The sequence below is a fragment of the Triturus cristatus genome, chromosome 9 (assembly GCF_964204655.1).
Source record: "Triturus cristatus chromosome 9, aTriCri1.1, whole genome shotgun sequence".
Classification (NCBI taxonomy): Eukaryota; Metazoa; Chordata; class Amphibia; order Caudata; family Salamandridae; genus Triturus; species Triturus cristatus.
This window is the reverse complement of record NC_140592.1, coordinates 1,218,196,984-1,218,217,393: the sequence shown is the minus strand read 5'-3', so window position 1 is coordinate 1,218,217,393 and position 20,410 is coordinate 1,218,196,984. Positions and strand designations below refer to the sequence as shown.

At 42.2% G+C, this 20,410-nt stretch overlaps 1 protein-coding gene across 5 annotated transcripts in view; it reads left to right on the top strand.

Annotated features, from left to right (window-relative positions):
* The window catches only part of SIPA1L1 (signal induced proliferation associated 1 like 1), an 820,039-nt gene that overhangs the window by 668,773 nt on the left and 130,856 nt on the right, over positions 1-20,410 (top strand). For all 5 annotated transcript variants that reach the window (XM_085627288.1, XM_085627286.1, XM_085627287.1 and 2 more), the window contains one exon: positions 7,333-7,775. In XM_085627288.1, coding sequence (XP_085483414.1) covers positions 7,333-7,775 — 443 coding nt within the window. The remainder of the gene's footprint in view (positions 1-7,332; positions 7,776-20,410) is intronic.

Below are 20,410 nucleotides of genomic sequence, written 5' to 3'. Positions count from 1 at the left end.
TCTGGGAAAGTTAGACATCTGGGGCCTGTGTGTTCCACCTTCGAGCCAGCTCCATGTCAGTTTTGTGGAGCTTCAGGTGATACGTCTGACCCTAAAAGCTTTCCTCCCATCAATCAAAGGTGGATGGGTAGGGGGTGACTAGGACAAGGACAACACGACCACCATGGGGTACTGCAAAAAGCAGGGCTGAGTAGTGTTTTGGATCCCTTGCCAAGAGGCTGTACACCTCTGGAGGTGACTGGACCAGGAGGACATTTTCCTGGTAATCAACCACCTAGTGGAATTCCAGATGCCAGAGCGGACAAACTGAGCAGATGTCACCTGGCAAACCATGGGAGGCGACCAGTGAGGTTTGCACTGGCTAGATCTATGTGCCGAAGTCGAGAATGTGCAGTTTACACAATCAATATTTATAAAAGGTTTAACCCGCATAGTCTCCCACATCCCCTCCACCCAGACTCAAGACATTTGTTTATGCTACAATGGGACCTGAACTTGGTCATGACATTTATCATGCGTCTGACCCATGAGCCAAGTGTAAACTGTTCTTTCAGTCTCTTGACACTAAAAACTGTCTTCCTCATTGCGATTACATCAGCAGGTCCTTTTGGTGCAGCTATCCTACACCACCTTCTTTCCGGATGAATTGGTACTGAGGACTACGGGAGCTTTCTTCTGAAAGGTGTGACTCCTTCCCTTATTGGCTAATCAGTTTATCTACCAACATTGACTGCTCTGCCTCTACATTGAGAGGTATCGCTATAGCATATATTTCTAAGATGAAGAGTCTATGGTTTGAAGTATTCATCAGAAGAGCCTTTGGTAGTGATCATTCTTGTGGATACTCTCTCTAACCGCAGACTCCTTTCTGTCCTCCCGCCTTCCCATTCTGTGAAGAGCCTTCTTTAGCATATAAAAAGGCCCAAAGTTAAAATCTGATGCCAAGTCAAGTCAAGAAAACTTTATTTCGGAGAATCTCCATAAAAGTACATAAAATGAATATAAAAACATTTAAAACCATAGATAAAATGATTAAAAAAATTGGTGCAGCCGCACGGCTAAATACCTGCTAGTTACATAGAATCATGTGCCTTTTATCACAGTGCAAAAATGAATCATAGTGACATTTTTAAATACCGTTTCCGTTTGTGCCATAAGGCCCCCAGAAATTTGGCCACAGCAAACACAATGTGAACAGCCATTTCACTTTTAAGAATTCTAAAGGCTTCGTGGCACCTGGTAAAACCCAGGTTCCTGCAAACGGGAATGATCCATTTTCTGCGCGCCTCAGTATAGCCCGGACAGAAGAATATGAGATGCAGCTCAGTTTCTTCGCTTGCTCTGCATGCCGGGCAAATACTGGGTGTCGACACAGACCAAAGGCTAGTGAAAGCACGAATTGGCAAAGACCCGTGCCTCCATTGCAAATAGAGCTTCCTGATTATTACAGGGTAAACATTGTCAAGGACTAATTCAAAACTGTAATTATTCTTCATGTAAAGGAATTGGTGTGTTAAAGACCCTAAAGATTTTGAGGGTCGAAGTGAGGGAGCCTTGGAATCATAATACAATTTGGTTAAAACTTTTTTAGGAAGCTTGGAACAGGCGTTCAGAGGGTCGTTCCAAAGTGCATCTAGACCTAGGCTCACCAGACTATTCCTTACAAATTTGAGCCAGGCAATGTTCCCCGAATTTGGAAGGCTAAGAACTTCCTGTAAGCCCTGTCTATAATGAATCAGTTCAGGCACCGTCCATAATCTACGCCAATAGATCACGGGGCGAAGTGCCAACTCTTCTTCCAGGGGTCTAATGCCTAGGTCGAGTCTTAGAGGCACTAGGGGTGTACTCGGAGGAAGAGCTACTAGACACCTGAGGAATCTGTTCTCCTCCTTTGTCAGACTAACCAAGACTTTGTGACCCCATAGTTCGCTACCATATATGACAGCTCCTCTGGCTTGCACCCTATAAATATGGAGGGGTGGGCCAATAGGTTTGAGGGTCGACCTATTCTTCCCTATCATCCTTAGTATACCACCGGTATGTTGCACTAGTTTCATCCTTGCTTTCTCCTGGTGCGGACCCCACCCCAATTCCTCATTGAGGGTAACACCAAGGTATTCGAAGGTGTTAACTCGTTCAAGTATGTTGTTCCCTATACGTGGGATGCGGTGGAACCTGGGTGGCAGATTGAAGGCCATGAATTTAGTCTTTAGAGTATTTATCTCCAATCCATGCTCTCTGCAAAAGTCCCCAAATCCATCCAACACACGCTGGATTCCCATCGGCGACTTGGAGAGAAGGAGGGTGTCATCCGCAAACATAATTGCCGGGACCCTCCTTCCCGCCAGCTTCGGGACATCCGAATTGAGGACCCCGTTGAGGTGATCAATAACGCCGTTGACAAAGAGGCAGAACAGGGTTGGTGAGAGTACGCACCCCTGTCTTACCCCTCTGTCAACGGGAAACTTATTTGACAGTGCACCCTGTCTACCACACCTCACACGAGCATAGGTGTTTGTGTGGAGGTGGATGATCATAGTCAAAAGATCAGCTGGCACCCCAACATTCGCCAACACTTCCCAGAGCTTACCGCGTGGAACCAGGTCAAAGGCTGCCCTTAAGTCCACAAATACAGTATAGAGACTGCCACCCTCCAACTGTATTGTTTTCCAGTGTAAAAGGGACAGCCTAAAGACCTGGTCTATGGTGGAGGTCTTCTGACGAAACCCAGCCTGAAAGGGGCTCAGGATGTCCCTCTCTTCGATCCAGTCCAAGAGACGATCCAACAGAAGCCTCGCGAAAAGCTTCTGTGGGACGTCTATCAGACTGATCGGTCTGTAATTGGCAGGGAGCAGAGGTGAGCCCCTTTTAAAAATGGGCACAATCTCCGCCCCGAGCCAAGTTGGAGGGACCGCCCTCTGATGCACTATTCCAACCAGTTTCCCAACACTCCTCTTCTGAGAGCTCTGAAGGAGAAAGTTGATGAAACTAACAATTATGCAATGGAGCAGTGCTTATATGTGTCTGCTCTGTTACTTCCAGGGCGATACGGTCACCATGCAGCCACACAATCCTACCTACAGGTGTGTGGGAGCAACTTATTCTTTAGTCTTTGTATGCTCAAGTGGGACTGATGGAGAAAAAAGGAGATTGGGAAGTGACACAACTCGGGATATGTCAAAGAAAAAACAAGCTTCAACTCTATACTCCTCACAGAGAAACACCATATTAACAGCTAGGTCGATTTTGTTTTTTTAGCTCTCCTACCAGATGGTCTCAAATATTAACTCTGATATGTTGCATAGTTGATCTGTCCTATCAGCCTAGATGCTTCATGAATACACTAACTTTATTAGTGGTGAGTGTATACCTATTGCCTTACTGAGCCAATTTCAGCTTTGCTCTAACTTACAGACACTACAACATTTTCTTTCCTCACAAGATGATACCCTTATGGGAACATACCCAAATGCTAATTGAAATGGTGTAATTGGTTTTGGATATCAATGTGTTTTTACAAAATGGTGCTTGGTTCTGTCAATGTCAAGGTGTGGCAATAGGATCACAATTTTCCCCATCAATATAGTTTTCACATGCCATTACAGTCCAACACAAATTTCATACCTGGACCTCATTCTGTATGCTAAAAGCTCTAAAATACTGTCATCTCTTTTTAGAAAACTGACGGCATGCAACTCTATTCTTCATGCTCAAAGCTCACACCCTAAATCACAAGAATGCTCAATACCATATGGCAGTGGTTCCCAATCTGTGCACCATCAAAACTAGCCAGGGGCGCCGAGAACGGGTGAGCACCAGTTTGGGAACAACTGCTCTAGCCAGTTTTATGGATTCAGTACTCATATGCCAGTTATTTAATGTGAACTAACCAACTTTACCACAGCACTAAAGTTGGTTGCTCTTGGTTATTTGGAACACCGCCAGCATACTTTTTCATGCGGATTGCGGCGCTTAGGGAGGTTTAAATGTGAACACTGAAAACAATCTGAATATGACGGCATATCCTACATATGTGCATTAGGTATGGCGCACACTAAAGAGGTTTGTTTTTCCAAGCATTTCAGTGGAAGACAAATTATAAATTGAAACCTGAACTGAGTTGAATGTGCCACAAGAGCTAGCAACACAATGGCAATGCTGTGTTTTCAAACTTCTTCATAAATAATTTTTTTAGCCGTGCACACCCCTTTTAAGGCCCCATACGCTTATTGCGGCTGACATAGTAAAATCCAAGATATACAACTGGCAGAGCAGTGTTACTCGTTAGGCAACATATCTAACGCAGTGGTTCTCAAACGTTTTTGACCGGCGGCTTCCTTGACCTAGTTGCCATTGGCCGCGGCTCCCCATTATGCTACGTTTTTGGGCAGGTGGAGGGATGTAAACCCAGCATTAGGAGTACTTACATTTTTCTCCCTGAAAATAATTGGAATGAAGCAGATGAAGCTATTATAATCATACGGCCTCTCTCTTGCATGCAACCTCCACAGTGCCAGCAGTGAGCATATTCACGGATGCAGGTGCTTGGCCCTTCCCTTTAGCCTTTACTGGACACTTTGTGCCAGTGTTGCTTCTACAGCATATCACAGACACCATATTTGCCTTTGCCCTCCTCTCTGTATGTCTACAGGGCGCACACTGTGCGCACATGGAGCAGTGGTCATCCTGGGCCTGCTCTCGCTTCTCCACTAAAGCTCACTCAATATGCCAGCAACCCTCATTCTACATCCCTGTTCAGAGGGATTCACCTTGTGTCTGCTGCATTTTCTCTTTTCAATATCCATCAGTTTGTCCAGGGAGGGAGATGATCACCTTGGAATTGCTGCCCTATGTACACTCTATCCCCCTCACAGTACCAGTAGCACTCACTCAAGGCCACAGCAGGAGGTGACTTACCTCGGACCTTTCCCCTCCTGATTCCTCTGTGTACCAGCTCTGTGCTGTAAGTGAAGGTGCTCACCTTGGGCCTTCTGCCCCTCTTTCCTGGGTCTCTTTGCCAGCACCGTGACCTTGGGTGAAGGTGCAGAATTTGGACCAACTACCGTTCTCGCCACCAGCCTTCCTAGTGTGCCAGCATTGTGTGCAGGATGTAAGTGCACAATTGGTGTCCACTGTCCCTCTCCACTAACCCCCCTCAGTGTGCCAGCATCATGCCTCCGAGCGGAAGTTCCCCTATCTGGGATCTCCTGCCCCTCATTATGCCAGTTCTGTGCCTCGGAGTGAAAATTAATATCAAGGGCCTCCATACCCCCCTACACCTGGCCCCTTACTGTGCCAGCTCTGTGCCTCAAGGTGGAGGTGTGCATCCTTTACCTGCTTTTTTTGCTCACTTTGCCACTGGATTCAAGCTAGCCTGGCTGATGAGGGGTGTTACCCAGAAACCGGTCCCAGGATGATTGTTTCCGGTCCAGGGAAGACCTGGCTTGGCAGTTTGGGCTGGACTGTTCCCATGAGGTACAGGGCCAAGATTGATTTGCATATAGCTGGGTCTGAAATGAGGTGGCGAAGTGAGCTAAAGAATGGTGATGGATTCAACCCTGATCTGTGACTGGGGGTAAGTGTCTGAAAAGTTTCAGCGTTCCGTCCATCATCTCCTTGTGTTTGCTATGTCCACACACTTAATATAAAGCACCCTGCCTCCTGGGTTTGAGGCCTACCTTGGGGGTGACTGTCATATATTAAAAATATTGCTTTGACCTTGCCACACAAGGTGAGGGCAAAGTTGAGTTTGAGCAGTTTGTATTGTTCATGCTGTCTGCATTTGCCGGACTGCTGTCATCCGTTTACTTGGGTCACTCAGGGTTTTACAAACAGTGCTTCAGGCCCTGGTGACCTCTTTAACTACCATGCCCTGGGTACCACTGGCACCACTTATTAGGTACTTATAAGGGAGTTAAAGGTCTTGCCAATTTGGGGTTGCCAATTCACATGTATCCGTTTTAGAAAGAGAGCATTGGGATCTAGTTAACAGGCTCCAGTGTACTTTGAGTCAAAAACCAGCATAGTAGATGGAGACAAAAAGTGGAGGAACACCTGCAAAAAGCCTGTTTTCGTACACATGATGAGTCTAAAGAGCCTGAGAATTTTATTGTTAGACTTACTGAGAGCCTGTGTGGCAACGGACATGACTGATGTCACTAGTATTGTGGCATGTCCCTCTCATAGACATTTATTGGACAGCAACAGTATTTTTCCAAGCATCTTGCAGATACTACTGCCATGAAAACAAGGATGGGCATCCATCTTATGAGTGCAAGTAGTACCTTACATGTTCCTCAAGTCTATCCCACCTGCGTTTATCATTACTTAATCGACATACAAAATTATAAATGGCCACACAGGCCATTGTAGCATTTCTGTGGTGGGTTGCAGGTTTCGAGGCTGATTATATAGCAGGGTGCGTTACGAGCCACCGTGGCCTCGGGGTCCCTTTCTAGTGTGGCTACAGGTGCTTGGCTTAAGCTGGTTTTGGTTTCCAGTCTGACCATGAAAGCGTGTATTAGTGGGAACTTGTCTCACTGCATACATGAGAAAAAAGTAGAGCACCATTATTGCAACTCGTTCCCTCATCACAGTTCTGTTGGTCTCTTAAAGTGGGAGTCAGATACTTGTAATGAAAGCAGAAATTATTATTTTTTTATTTTAATAACTGAGGTGTGTTGCGACTTGCGAATACTGCTAGTGTTTATTAGAGTATCTCTTGTAGCAGGGTGGTGTTTTTAAGAATTTTTCTTATCTCCACAATTTTGGTGAAAACTAGGCATGGTGCCAACCAGCACATACTGTCTATGGAAAGAAATCAGAAGGCAACGTGTTGCATTACAGCACTTTGCTGACAGTGCAGACACACAATATTACATAGTGCCTACATTACTATGCAAGACAGCAAGCCTACCTGCAAATGCCAGTCTGATATCAGGCTCGTGTTACTGAGGACGATGTTGTTGCCATCGTCTTAAAAGTGGGGCAGGATGCACTTTACTTCATATCAAGCATGCTTACTACTCCCTCGATCTATCAGCTTAGCAACCTATAATCAACTGGCCTGTGTGAGTAAAGAGTACTGTTACTGACGTAATAGAAACACTAGTCTGTTTTAAAATGGAGTCTGGGTGTAGTCTGTGCTGCTAAGTTTGCCCACCCTGTAATATTCAACCTCCTTCTTGCATAAATCAAGCTTAACGTGCAGTAAAAAGGTAACATACTGCATGTAAAGTTAATGTTGAACTAATAGGTGATTCTAGCTATTACAATGTTGTCAACAATTTACTATATTTATGCACCTTTCTTATGCATTTTCTTTTGTTCTAGACTGACAGTCACTACTCCAGCCACTCCAGTAGCAATACACTCTCCAGCAATGCTTCAAGCGCCCACAGTGATGAAAAATGGTATGATAGCGGTGAACGTGTTGAGTCGGAGCTGAATAGTTACACCTACCTCCAAGGAACTTCAGCAGACAGTGGCATTGATACTACATCATATGGTGCCAACCATGCGGGTGCTGCAGCGACCGGGACGTCTACAACATCTCCCAGGACTGGACCACCAAAGGAGAAAATCTCACCTCTGTGGCACAGTGCCAGCGAGGTCTGCATGAGTGACAGCAAGATCTCAGAGAAAGAGACTCACTCCCTTGAGCGGAAGAGCGAATCTCAATTGAGTATGGAGCTACATAAGGTTCATCCGGGCTCTAACCCCATGACAAGAGAGAACAGTACTTACAGTCTCACCGATGCTGCTTCGCACACAAGGTAACATTTATTCTCAAATCGCAAGCTGCTCTTTCTTGCTTGAAGCTATCCCTGTGTTACTGCACGGTGTGCTAACAGGTGGTGGTGATGCAGGTTTTACGCTTTCTACATGTTCAATGCCTTAGCAGTGGTTGACCATGTGCTGCTAGATGTCTTTGGATGTCTTCTACTTTCACTTATCCCCCTTGAACCCCCCCCCCCCCCAAAAAAAAAAAACAAGCTTCTGGATTCTACTATGATACCTTGCACCTAGACATTTCATTGACGTTGCATATTTACAAAGGTACTGCAAATAGATTGAGGGTTCTTTAGTAAACATACCCTGTTAAAGAAATAATCTCTTTAAATCTAAGTGAAACCTAAGAAATGTTAGGTTTCTAATCAGTTTTTATCTTTCAATTAGTCATTTTAAAATTCTGGGTTTTTTCAACAATGCTCTATAAAAATGTAGATGTAGCTTTTTGAGATGTTCAGTTTTTACTTCTGGTGTTTTGTAATGTCTCGTCCATTTTGCATTTGTTATTGATTGCTCGACTAGTTTAGCTTTCAAGTATTGATGATCGTTAATGCCCACTTAAGATGGTCTTCCTGTTGCTTTGTCAGCCAGCATGATATATTTTTTTTATATTGTAGTATTTGTAGTCTTTTGTTTTTTCCTCATCAGAAACCATGATGACTTTGTTATACAGCTGCATTGTAGCAGTATAGTAATATTATATAAATTACGTTCATCCTAATTACATGAACATAACGTTTAGATTGGATCATGTAACTTTGCATTAAAGTGTTAGCTTAATTTTAATGTTGCTAGCCCTATCTACCTAATGAATCGTGCAGCTAAGGAAAAGGAAATACTGCATGGGTTCCAAATCAAACACAATATCCCCTTTCCTCAAACTATGTAGTTTGTGATTTCACACAGTGTTGTACATTTTACATACTTATGATTAGATTCCGATTAATTACAGGAAATACTTGAGATATCATTTGACATATCAAAAATTGTAGAGGTGATGCCGAAGAAGCTCTGTGTAGTGCTGCAACTGAAACCAAAAGGTTTGCAAGCAACAACATAGTAATAGTAATTGCTACCCCTGAATTGTGCTATCTTTTTTCAAAATCATCTGACCAATTATCAGTAAAGCACCCCCACAGTTCTTTGGGCATGGCAAAAACAGAAGTGCCTGACCTGTAGTACCAATATTATTATTATTGTGTGGTTTAACCATAAAACTCTTCTTGTAGTGTGATGCCTAGCATCCCTGGGTGACAGGCAGGAAATCTCAAACATGACCAGAGTTAATAATTTCTTTACGCTTATGGGACGCATACACACCCAGAATTTCTAATGTTTGAAAAAGGTGCAACAGTAAGTAGCTTCTTCAGTAGAGGTTGAATTGCCCCCTTTTGTACACATCCTAATGGGTTTGCTTTTTTGAAAGACTTAATTATTTTATTGTGGCTTCTTCCATCTATATTTTGACAGTATCTATAGTGGACTGTCACTTACATTTTCGGCATGGTTATCCCAATATTGTGAAAAGGGTGCTTTTCTGTACCCACTAGCTTACTGCCTCCCTCTCATACTGCTGATCAGTTATCGAAACCAGATGGTAAAATGTGTCAGGGGTTGAAGTAAAAGATTGAATGTTGGAACCACAGTAGAATATACCGGGGATTTGGCTGCAGGCAGTCACTGAGTTGGATAACTTTGAAATGATATAGGACCAAACGGCAGCAAACCCAAGTATAAATTAGGAAGTCAGCAAAGAGGTGAATGCCTTGCTTGTGAGGTGTGACAGTATTCAGTATGGCTAATACCAGATGCTATGCTGATATGAATCCAGTGCACCTTTGAGCTGATGGACAGTGAGATGGATTTTGGAGCACGTTCACAATTTTCCATACACCGAGTACGCCTGTCATGGCCATCCAAATGATGGTCTTCAAAGGGTAAAATGGTTAATTGAAAAGCTGTGTTGTGGGTGTGAAAGCAGGCATCTGCAATGATGAATTATTAAATCTTGTGTAGATAGTGATTTTACAGGGTGCAAAGTGTCATTGAACTGTTCTGCAGATCCAATGGGATCAGTTTTTTGGTCCTGAGGAAGAAAGCCAAGGGGATGGCTTCTGAAACATGTCGACCTTGTAGGAGGTGACTCATTATAGTACACCATCTACACCGCCCCACTTTTTCTATTCTCAACCAGGGAAGACAAAGTATTTTCGTTGCACTAGCCAGAGAATTTTTAACCATCTCACATTTTCTTTTCATGATCCCACGCGCTACACATACTCACCAATCACTGAATAAAGTGCTCCTGTGTCTACTTAAGTCGTAGCACGCCCCGTCCCATAGAGGGGCGGGAAGACCCCAATGATGAAGCATGACACTGAATCAGGTTTCAGTGTGTGAGGGGTATTTTACAATTTTTTTAAACATTGCCCTTCCCACAAATTGAGAGAAGGAGCTCTGATCCTTTTGCACCATTTTTCACGTATGACTAAACACTTCAAATAACAAGCAATGGCATAGCCAATAGGTCTCGCCTTTGGGACCTTATAAGTGTTTAGCCATGCAACAGTTGCATAACTAAATACTTATAAGGTCCCAAAAGCGAGACCTATTGGCTATGCAAAGCGGCCGTGCGGCCTCGAAAGTAAAAGTGATCGGGATCACGATCAAACATCAAAGCAGCCGTGCGGCCGCTAAAGTGAAAGTAATCGCGGTAAAGTGCGGGGGGTGCGCGCCCGCGCACATGCACTGTAGCTCTAGGCTGGCCTGGTAGCACTTTTTGGAGCCCTCTCAATAAGTCTCGCCAGACCAGCGCATGCGCTGGGTCAGGCGAGACCTAAAAATAGCAGCACACACATGGGTGCATATATATTTACATAATACATGGTAGAATCCCTATGTTGGATAACAGTATCAAGAAGAGGACGATTCTACCTTTTTCCTCTTCATTCCCCCCTTTGATTTTTTGGTTCATCTTTAATTGTTCGTCTGCTTGCCCCTCGGTCAGTGTGTACCTCCTCCCCTCTCTGTCCTTCTTTTCCTCGGGCACTCTTTGTTGCCTCAGGGAAGCATGTGGAAAACAAAATGTGATGTAGCTACCACTTGCTGGGCCATAGTGCTTTTTTAAATTACTCTTAGCCATGGTGCATTGACAGAGCCACTACCTCTCATAGGCAGGACCTATTGACGTTGCCAGTGTTTGTTTCAGAGACTCAAGTACATGCTGCTGTTTCCTGCAAAAATGAAAATCCTTGACAAAGCACATCACACTTCTGCACAGACATGAAAGAGGCATGATAGTGGGCAGAAAGCTAGGCAGCTTCCAATAGAGTGAATGAAATAAAGATGGAATCATGACATTTCAAAGTAGATAAAGCTAGAAGGACATGAAGCCCACTTGGGCTCATGCTGAAGCTGAAAGACAATAAGTAAGTGTGCCTACAAGGGAATTTGTTTATCTCTAGATTTTCATAATATTCTCGTATATTCATGTAGTCCTAAATAGTGACTTCAAACAAACTTAAATTAAAAACTACAACAAGACTGGTTTATATTTTTCTTAAAAATATAAGTTTATATAGAAAAATTAAGGGTACAAGAAATGTAAATCACAAGTATAAAAAAGTGGAGTGAGTTAAATATTCTTATACACTAATAATTTTCTCATTGACACTTTTGTCAACATCTATTCCTGATTTTTAACGACATGGATAACATTATAGAAGATACCATGAATATTGTTCTCACAATTCACTTATATAAGGAATTAAATGAGCTTGTCGACGTTTCGGTCTATCTGTTCTCATTTTTTAGACCATCTTCAGGACGAGATTCCTAAATTGTGAACTGAAGACCCCAAATATTTATGAATAATCCAATAAATTATGTGTACAAATTAAGTATTGATGATTGGAAAAGTTAAACACCTGTGAAAAGAAAAACTGGAAAAATTGACTAAAGTGGTTTTTAGATTTGGATTAAAGTAACCCGAAAATAAGTGAGATACCAAGGACCCAAATCCAAGTTTGTTGGAGATTTATAGACTGACGAGAGATATTCACCAACCTGTGTGCGGAATAAAAATTGTATAGTGAGGGGCTAACTAATAACCTTATTTCTAAAAAGTAACTTAACTTAGTTTTTTCACTAATCTAATCTGATGATTAAAAAGCAGCAGGCTGGGTATTGCATATAATCTATTGAAAAGGAACCGAATTAGCATTTATTTGGCGCTTAATTTTATTGTAAAAAATACCATGTTTAGGCTGTATAGAAAACTAAATTACATTATAATGCCTCAATATATATCAGTTTGATATGGACGCTTTTTTTATTAAAAAGTGGGGGACGTATTTGAACAGTGTGCAGGTATAAATTGCATTGTCCTGCCTCCGTGTGTATGGACGCTTTTCTTCAAAAACTGATAGACTTGGTTGGGCAGTATATGGTGTAAATTACATTATCATGCCTCAATTTATGTCACTCTTATATGGACATTACCATCTATAAAGGAGTGGGGAGTTATTGTTTGCTGTGATCTTTTTACGAAACATTGCAGACCCAAGGCTTAATCCGAAAGTACACTGACTCACCAATTCCTAATCTGATGCACTCGTAACAATTTTCTTATTTGGTGTAACGAGTCTTCGAGAAACCTCATTGAGGTTTTCACACATTGTGTAGCAGGTGTCAATTAATGAACTACCCTAAGAACGACAGAAAAGGGGCGTTGGTCAGAGATTAAGTCTGGCATGGTGATTACATGCTGAACCAAAATAGGAGCACATTAGTCAAAAGGGGATGGTCCATAAATATTCTAAGCTATTTGTACTTACTTGCTGATATAGTAGACTTGTATCAAAAGAAGAATCCGTAACAGATCGGGTCTCAATCGCACCGGTCAATGTGCGAGAGTATTTATGTACTTTCTTGTCATTTGGTAATTCTGCCTCATGGGGCGCAGATTTATGACTTAAAAAGACGACTTATGCAGACCGTGGGGGCTATCTTGAAGCTAGACTATATTCTCTGTTAGATACTAACTTCATATTTATCTCGTGGTGAGCTTGATTTTCTAACTACTCCTTTTCATAAATTGAATAGATTGGTAAATCAATGGTTCGTATGTATTTCTTAAAGGGGGAGGGGGAGTGGGGAAGGAATATGTGTTAGTTCAATTGTGCTCATTTGAAGGCAAGGACGGCGGCCATCTTGAAAGTACCTAGACCGGAAGAGAGTGGAGATAAAAACCATTTGTAAGTTAAGTGTAAGGATGTATTCATTCTATCAATTAACTTCTCCTACAGGTAATACTGCTCCCTTCGCAATATGTTCAATCTAATTAACATATCCTCTTCTTATTCATATTGGAGGGTGTTGCACGACAATTAACATTACAGACATCACATAAACATAAAATGTAGCAGCTTAGATTAAAACATAAAGTTACACATGTGTATTCACTTCTTTTCTTGAAACAAAATTGAGTTCCAAACAATACTTTAGTTAGATGGCTTATAATGGCATTTTTTATATATCCAGCTTATCAAAAAAGATGACCGGAACTGTGTTGTATAGAACCTCAAAACAAATAAGTACATGCCTTTATAAGAATCAGTGTGTGATGGAAAGAACTATATTGTTGCCTAAAGGTATATTTGGTTGATGTCAACTAATAGTTGATTCCTTATCGCCAAAAGATTCTAGTAAGTATGTATTACATAGACTATTCTTTCAATTAGCAATTCAGCTTTTTACACATCACTTGATGTTGAAGTCTGGTTAGTCAATTAAAGCACATACCTTTCTTTTGAACAGATAGCATATTACATGATATATACTAACATAGACCATTCTACAGCCACATTTAGCCCTTTTAGTATATGATCAGTGCAAAAAATCCAACGATGGTCAAGACCTGTTCTACGTTTGGTTTCCTTTTACATGGTTTTACCACCTCAAGCACCCACCATAGCATGTCTTTTTCTGAATGGTGCAATTTGAACTTTGCGTCTTATTCGGGACTGATGTTGAAGGATCTTTTTCTTGACCTGTTGTGTTTTGCCAATGTAGTAGAGTCCACATGGGCATCTAATACAGTACAGTACATTGTTCGTATTGCAATTTGCTTCAGTGTGATCGTTTGGTCATTGATAGTACATGTTTTTGTGGTGGTGGTGGTGGTGGTGGTGGTACTGCAAGCTGCACACATGTTACATCTATAATATCCTATTATAGGGGCCAGCTGTACCATGCTGTCAACTTTTGTGATTTTGAATGGTGCATAAGCTCGTACAAGACGATCTTTTAAATTCGGTCCTCTCTTAAGCGCAAAAAGTGGTCTTTGATTGAATTCCGATAAGCACTTTAGCAATGACCAATGTTTATTATCTTTTTGATCTTATTTGATTGCGTACCAAATGTTGACACACACACACACTAGTGGTGGTTCTCTTGATTTTCTTCCAGTCTAAAGCAGCGCATCTTGATTGTTGAACCATGCCCGTTTATGTTATTTTTATTTTTTTTTAACAATCTGGCTGGGTAGCCACGAGACTGAAGTTTCCCTTTTAATTTCTTGGCTTCAATAAAGTAATCTTCCTTTTTAGGTCTCGCGCCTAGCGATGCAGTGCGCGGCACTGATCGCGCAGCGAGAGTCATTTTATCCAGGGTTTTAAAACTGAGCCTGGAATCGCACACGCTCGTGCGTGTGCTTTTCCTTTTGGCTTCCGCGATTGGCTTTTGCGTGTGTATTTCTCCCAAAGACTGCACGCAATAGGCCAAAGGCGGACGCATTGCTCCGCCCATGGCCTATTGGTGTCTATTACGCGCACCAAAGGCCATGTGGTTTCAATTATCGTGCCCAGACACGGGCGCGATAATTGAAACCACATGTTGGCTGTGGCGCGCGCGCGCACCACTCGTGGGCGTTTTTTTTTTTTTTACAATAGCGATCGCAAAATCGCTTTCACTGCCACCTGTTACTTGTTTTAATTAGCTTGTGCTTGTCCTTCTTTGTCGTCCTGCGACTTTTTGATTCTTGTGTTTTTTTTTTTTCATAAATGCCGGGCCCCAAACTGGTAGCCTCCACCGGTCAAATTAAGTACTGCCACCACTCTAGAAACATCAGATATGCGGCAGCAGCCACAGACCGGAGAGGCGTCCAGCTCAAGAACTTGGTTTCACCCAAAAAGCAAGATAGCTAGCAAAACAGCCATAAAGGTAATATTTTGAGCGAAGAGACCTTCCTTGTAGCTAGTAAGCAGAAAGCGCTTACGCATCGAGCGCCTCATGAGGCCTAATCTCTCTAGCAGGCGCTTTCACTGTATTAAGAAAATGACCGCTAAAGTAGATCAAAAGGTGTAAAAGTAAAAATCCCACCAATAAGAATTTCTAATTATTTACAGTTGTACGGAAACCCGTGAGGAAAAGCAGCTGAGAGGCAGAATGCTGGCAGTTACTTGTGGTGGGTAACTGACTGTTAGTTACCTATGCAGTGGCGTAGCTAGGCCTTATGCCCCCGTGGCGGCCCCAGCCTGTGCTGTCCCGTGGCGGTCGTAAAGGGGGGAGTGGTGCGGGGGCGACAGATGGTGAACGAATCCTGTGCTTGCCCCCAACAAAACTCGTATTGCCCCCCTTGCTATGCCATTGTACCTATGTTTTTTCGGAGAAATCTGTAGAATTATTCTCCCCTGTCCAAGGATTGTGCTCGGAGGTTCTGCCTTAGGACGGGTGCCAAACCGGAGGAGTGACCTGTCCCTGGGTGCGGGGCGGGGCGTAGGGAGTGCCGGCCAGGCCTGCTGGTGTTAACTTATTACACAACTTTGTCTCTAAAAGGTGAGCTGCAGGGAGGGGCGTGAAAACCAGGTTTCTCAACTGACAGTTGTTTCCTCTACTCACTTTGAACTTCTGCCCAGGATTTAAATGAGTGTTTTCCTCCATACGGTAGACTGATTACTACATTGCTTCTAATCGCTTGGGCGAATGGATCTGTGCCAGGTATTCCACGCACCTGGGCACCTGTATGCTCACCGTCTGGGATGCTGATAGTGCGAGTCGAACCGGTATTCTTCCTTGTCTTGGCAGTGGCAGTCTACCCAGCATAGGGGATGCGCCTGGAGGTCACAAAAAACTTGACATTAATTTCGTATTTAATTTCTCACCCACACTTCCCATTTGTCAGCCATGCCGGTGTGAGGGCATGTACAGGAGACTGTTCCAGTCAAGGAATGTAATGCAAATATATAAATGCCCATAGATAGTTATAGAACGCTACTTAAATGGAGAGCTCTATTTGCTTAATATCGCTACTCTTACCTGGAGCTGCGCCTCTTAGTCCTGCTGCAGGGTTTGGGCTATGGAAGACGAAGACCACATAATGACCCAAGATACCCTTCCTTCCCCAAGTTTCTTAAGGGATCCTCTACTGGTAGGTTTTTGGTAAACAGGACTCTTGTTTGGGTCCTGGTTTTTTGGCGTCTTCATTCCTATGGTCCATGAGATTACAACTGTGTTGCTCTCTCACTGATGGTTGCCCCTGCCCTCTTCACCATTTCTGATTGTGTGGCTCACTTCACTGCTATTCCCTTTCTCATCGTACTGCTGTGCCTCCAAGAACGCATGGGTGACATTGCTTCTTAGAGGGAGTTTTCAGAGTATATGTAGCCTCTGATGTGTGGATCGCCTGGCTTATTAGCCCTTCATACGATTTTATTTTTAAATCGGGTCCCCAGTTAACTTTGATCAGAATCTCCTCGAGAGAAGCCGTCCTCCACCTTAAAAACCCCCTTTCCACCCTGGCACATCATCTGTGGCCTCTGACCAGATGGAGCTCCTTGAGATAAAGCCACTGACACGGACTTGAAGGAATTCTGCAAAGTCGTCACTCACAGACTCAAAGAGTAACCCCTCTCACCCCTTTGTGTATAGTCTCACCAGGCCTGAACAGAAGCTCCGTGAAGGAAGAAGTGACAAGCTATTCGATCTTCTAGATGTGAAGCATCTGTCAGACGTCACCAGACCATCCTGAACTGTCCTTGAGGAAAGCAGTGAAGGAACCTCTCGTTTGTCACCCTCACATTGTAAACGAGGTCTCTCTCCCCCCAACCCCCTGGGAAGCAAACTCATGCTTCCAGCAGGCCAAGTCACCCCTATGTCATTCCACGACCCCTTCATGCCAATGAAGCAATGTTTATAATTGCACAAGATTGCTGGGACACAATCCCTCTTGTCTGCCTGCCCGGATCTTGTATGGGCAACAGTTTAGGTATCGTATTAGCACCCTTGTTTAGTTGTATTGAGGTATCCTTTTTTAACAGCATCTTCTACCTTTCTTGTACAATTAATGCACTCTGCTAGCACTTGAAAAGAGAGCCTTATCAATCATAACGTTGAAGTGCAAAGGGGCAGAGTTAGCCAACTGCAGGCTTCCCACAAGGTGTCTCTGATACATCACTTCTTGTAAAACTTCTTCTTTCATAGATTGCTACCACTCCCACCAAAAATATTAAGACCTTATTTAAAGATTAGCTAGACTTTACATGTCCGACATATTGTGCAGTGGCATGTGTACCAAATCCCCTTGATTCCTTATGTTTAGAATGTAGGTCTATCAAAGATAAAAGTATAAACAAGCATTTGCAATGCAATAGGTCTCGCATTTGCGCGAGTTTGAGCTTTTGGCATAGTAAATGACAATGCCTTTTATTTATGTTTTTGTTTTTAAAACATAAATAAAAGTCAGTTATTTACAATGCTAATAGCTTAAACTCTTGCAAATGCGAGACCTATTGCATTGCAAATGCTTGTTTGAGCAGTTTCTACGAAGTCATAGAAACTGCCCAAATGGCAAGCCATCTTTCAATGCTTGCGGATGATGTCTCTTATATTGAAGTAAGGTGTTCCTTGCTGTGGGTTTTGTGAACAGCGTAGTGTACAATTGATTATCACGGTCTACTTTAACTGTTATGTCCAGAAAGTTCATAGCATGTTGATCATATTCAATAGTGAATCTAAGATTTAGTTTTAGGGAATGTATCCATTGGTCAAAGGCATTTAGGCTCCCCTCATTACCCTTCCAAATTATAAAAACATCATCAATATATCCAAGCCATTTAACGATGTGCAAGTTAAATGGATTAGACATATTTTCTGTGTGTTTTTTCTCAAAACTTGCAACATAGATATTCGCAATATCAGGGGCATAAACTGCGCTCATGGCAAATCCCTTCAGTTGCTGGTGGAATTCACTTTCAAATAAGAAAAAAATGTTGCATAACGATATCTCAACATAAGTGTTATGACAAAAGATGTGGGTACGTTATGAGGTCGAAGTCTTATCTCTAAAAGGTCAGTCAGAATTTCGAGTACTTCCACTGGGGGTATGTTGGTATAAAGACTCTCAATATGCATAGTCACTGACCAGTCTTGTGTGGGGTCAAATGGATGTCTCTCTACTATATTGATCACTGCAGTAGTGTCGCTAATATAGGTTGGGTTCTCAGTTGCAAACAGTCGTAAAAAAAAAAGTCTGTATGCTGAGCAAGAGGTTTGAGGATTGAGTTTCAACCCGATACAATTGGGCGCCCTGGTGGTCTAGTGGAGTCCTTATGAATCTTTGACATATATTACCGGGATCATTGGTGTCTTATTAACTAAAAAATCTGCTTCTTTTTCACTAAGCCAGCCTCCATCAAAACCTTCCTTGCTGAGTTCACAGATGATTCTCGTTTGTTCAGGTGTAGAGTTCTTAAATAACTTTTTGTAATAATGCCGTTGTGAAAGTTGTTGTAATACTTCAGATTTATATGAGTCTTTGTCCAAAAGGATGATTCAACCTCCCTTATCTGCTGGCTTTATGATGGTATTATCAAGTTCTCACAGATTCTGTAATGTTTTATGTTCCTCTTTGGTGCGGTTGTATTTCACAAATTGTGATTCCTCAAATAGATGATCTATTTCTGTCATCGTTGCATTTTCAAAAGGGACAATTTCCTTAGATATCATTGAATTTACGGGAAAGCATGTGGGTGGATTATGTAATCCTGTAGTGTCAGTATGTTGTGTAGTCTCACAGGATGCAAAAAAAGTCTTGAGTCACAATGTAGAAGTACTAGAATTGATCCCCACTTGTTATAGATTGGAGTATAAGATATATCGGAGAAGATTCAAATAATTGTACCATTGCAACAAGTGTTTATACATGGTATGTTTTGAGCTCATAGGAACCATGTTCTGGTTCCCAGTTAAATATCATATTTTACCCAGCTGGTGCCAACATTTTAATAATAGGAGAATATGTATGATATATCTGTTGCAGTGACTATGTTGGCTACATTGCATAGTATATATTGTAAATAGTAAACATATATTTTTTATGTGTTTTTAGTTATAAATTGGAGTCCCTGTAGCAAGTCAAGTCCTGCGACATATTTGGCATATGTACAGACCCAAACGTGTCAACTATATGATTGATGAGTGTGTGGAACTTAAAGGGGATTGTAAAGGACCTCTGGATTTTACGAAGTATAGTTTCCCTGGAACTATCCCTACCTCATGGTACAAAGATAGCACGAGATGAAATGCCATGTACCCTCAAAACAACCTACAAGGGCCATATGTAATATAATAACTGGATTCATTGGTCTTAGATATTTTTAGGAATTTGATCTGTGGGAGTTTTTTGTTTACTTTTTTGAAGATGAATTGGATGAATACATATTTTTTTAAATATGTCTTATTGGGTTTTGCCTGAAGACCAGACTCCCAAGATACATGAAACCACAGCTGTAACAATCCCCAAAACAGTCCCACCCTCCCCATTCAAACGCTTAACACACACTGGGAAGCCAATGAATTCATGATTGGATATAGTCAACATAAGACTGCCTCTGTTATACTACATACAGTTAATAAGGAATATGAATTGTACCACATGGATCTGTGTATTCTTTTTGTTCAAATTTAGGCAGTTCACGATTCTCAAATAAATCACCCATTATAGTTACATTAGCATTATCCCAACTCATTCGACTTAAGATGAAGCTCCATTAAAATATGGAGGTTCTGCTTGGATGGGTCATCGAGATGAGCAGGTGGATTTGGGGACAGTGTGTGCAAACATTCAAGTTAGAGAGTTTAAGTACTAGAAATACTTAGAGGAAGGGAAGTGTTTAAAATCCTTACTGTTGTTACCAAGCTCAGCAATGATCCAGGCCATTAGAATTGACCTAGGAATAACGTCATAGAGCATACAGGCTCAAGTGAATTTGCTAAGATTATGGCAACGTCGAGGTCCCGGGGCGGTACACATGGTCTCACTTTGGTGCAGAAATGAGATTCAATTTAGTAGCCTAAAATGGGCCAAGGAGACCAGAAAGAAACTGCATATGGTTGGTGACAACTTGAAGGTGAGAATCTGTCAACAATAACTGCAGGCATAATTCACCAAGGGTATTCTTAGATCACAAGGCCAGGAACTGCCCAGAAAGGTAGACTTGGAGTATTTGAGTAAAAAAATCTGTACATTTATGAGGGCTTCATGGTTGAATGAAGCCTGGTACCCTTATCTGGACACACTACCCAATAATTGGCTCAGATGTGAAATTTTAAGACTAAGAGT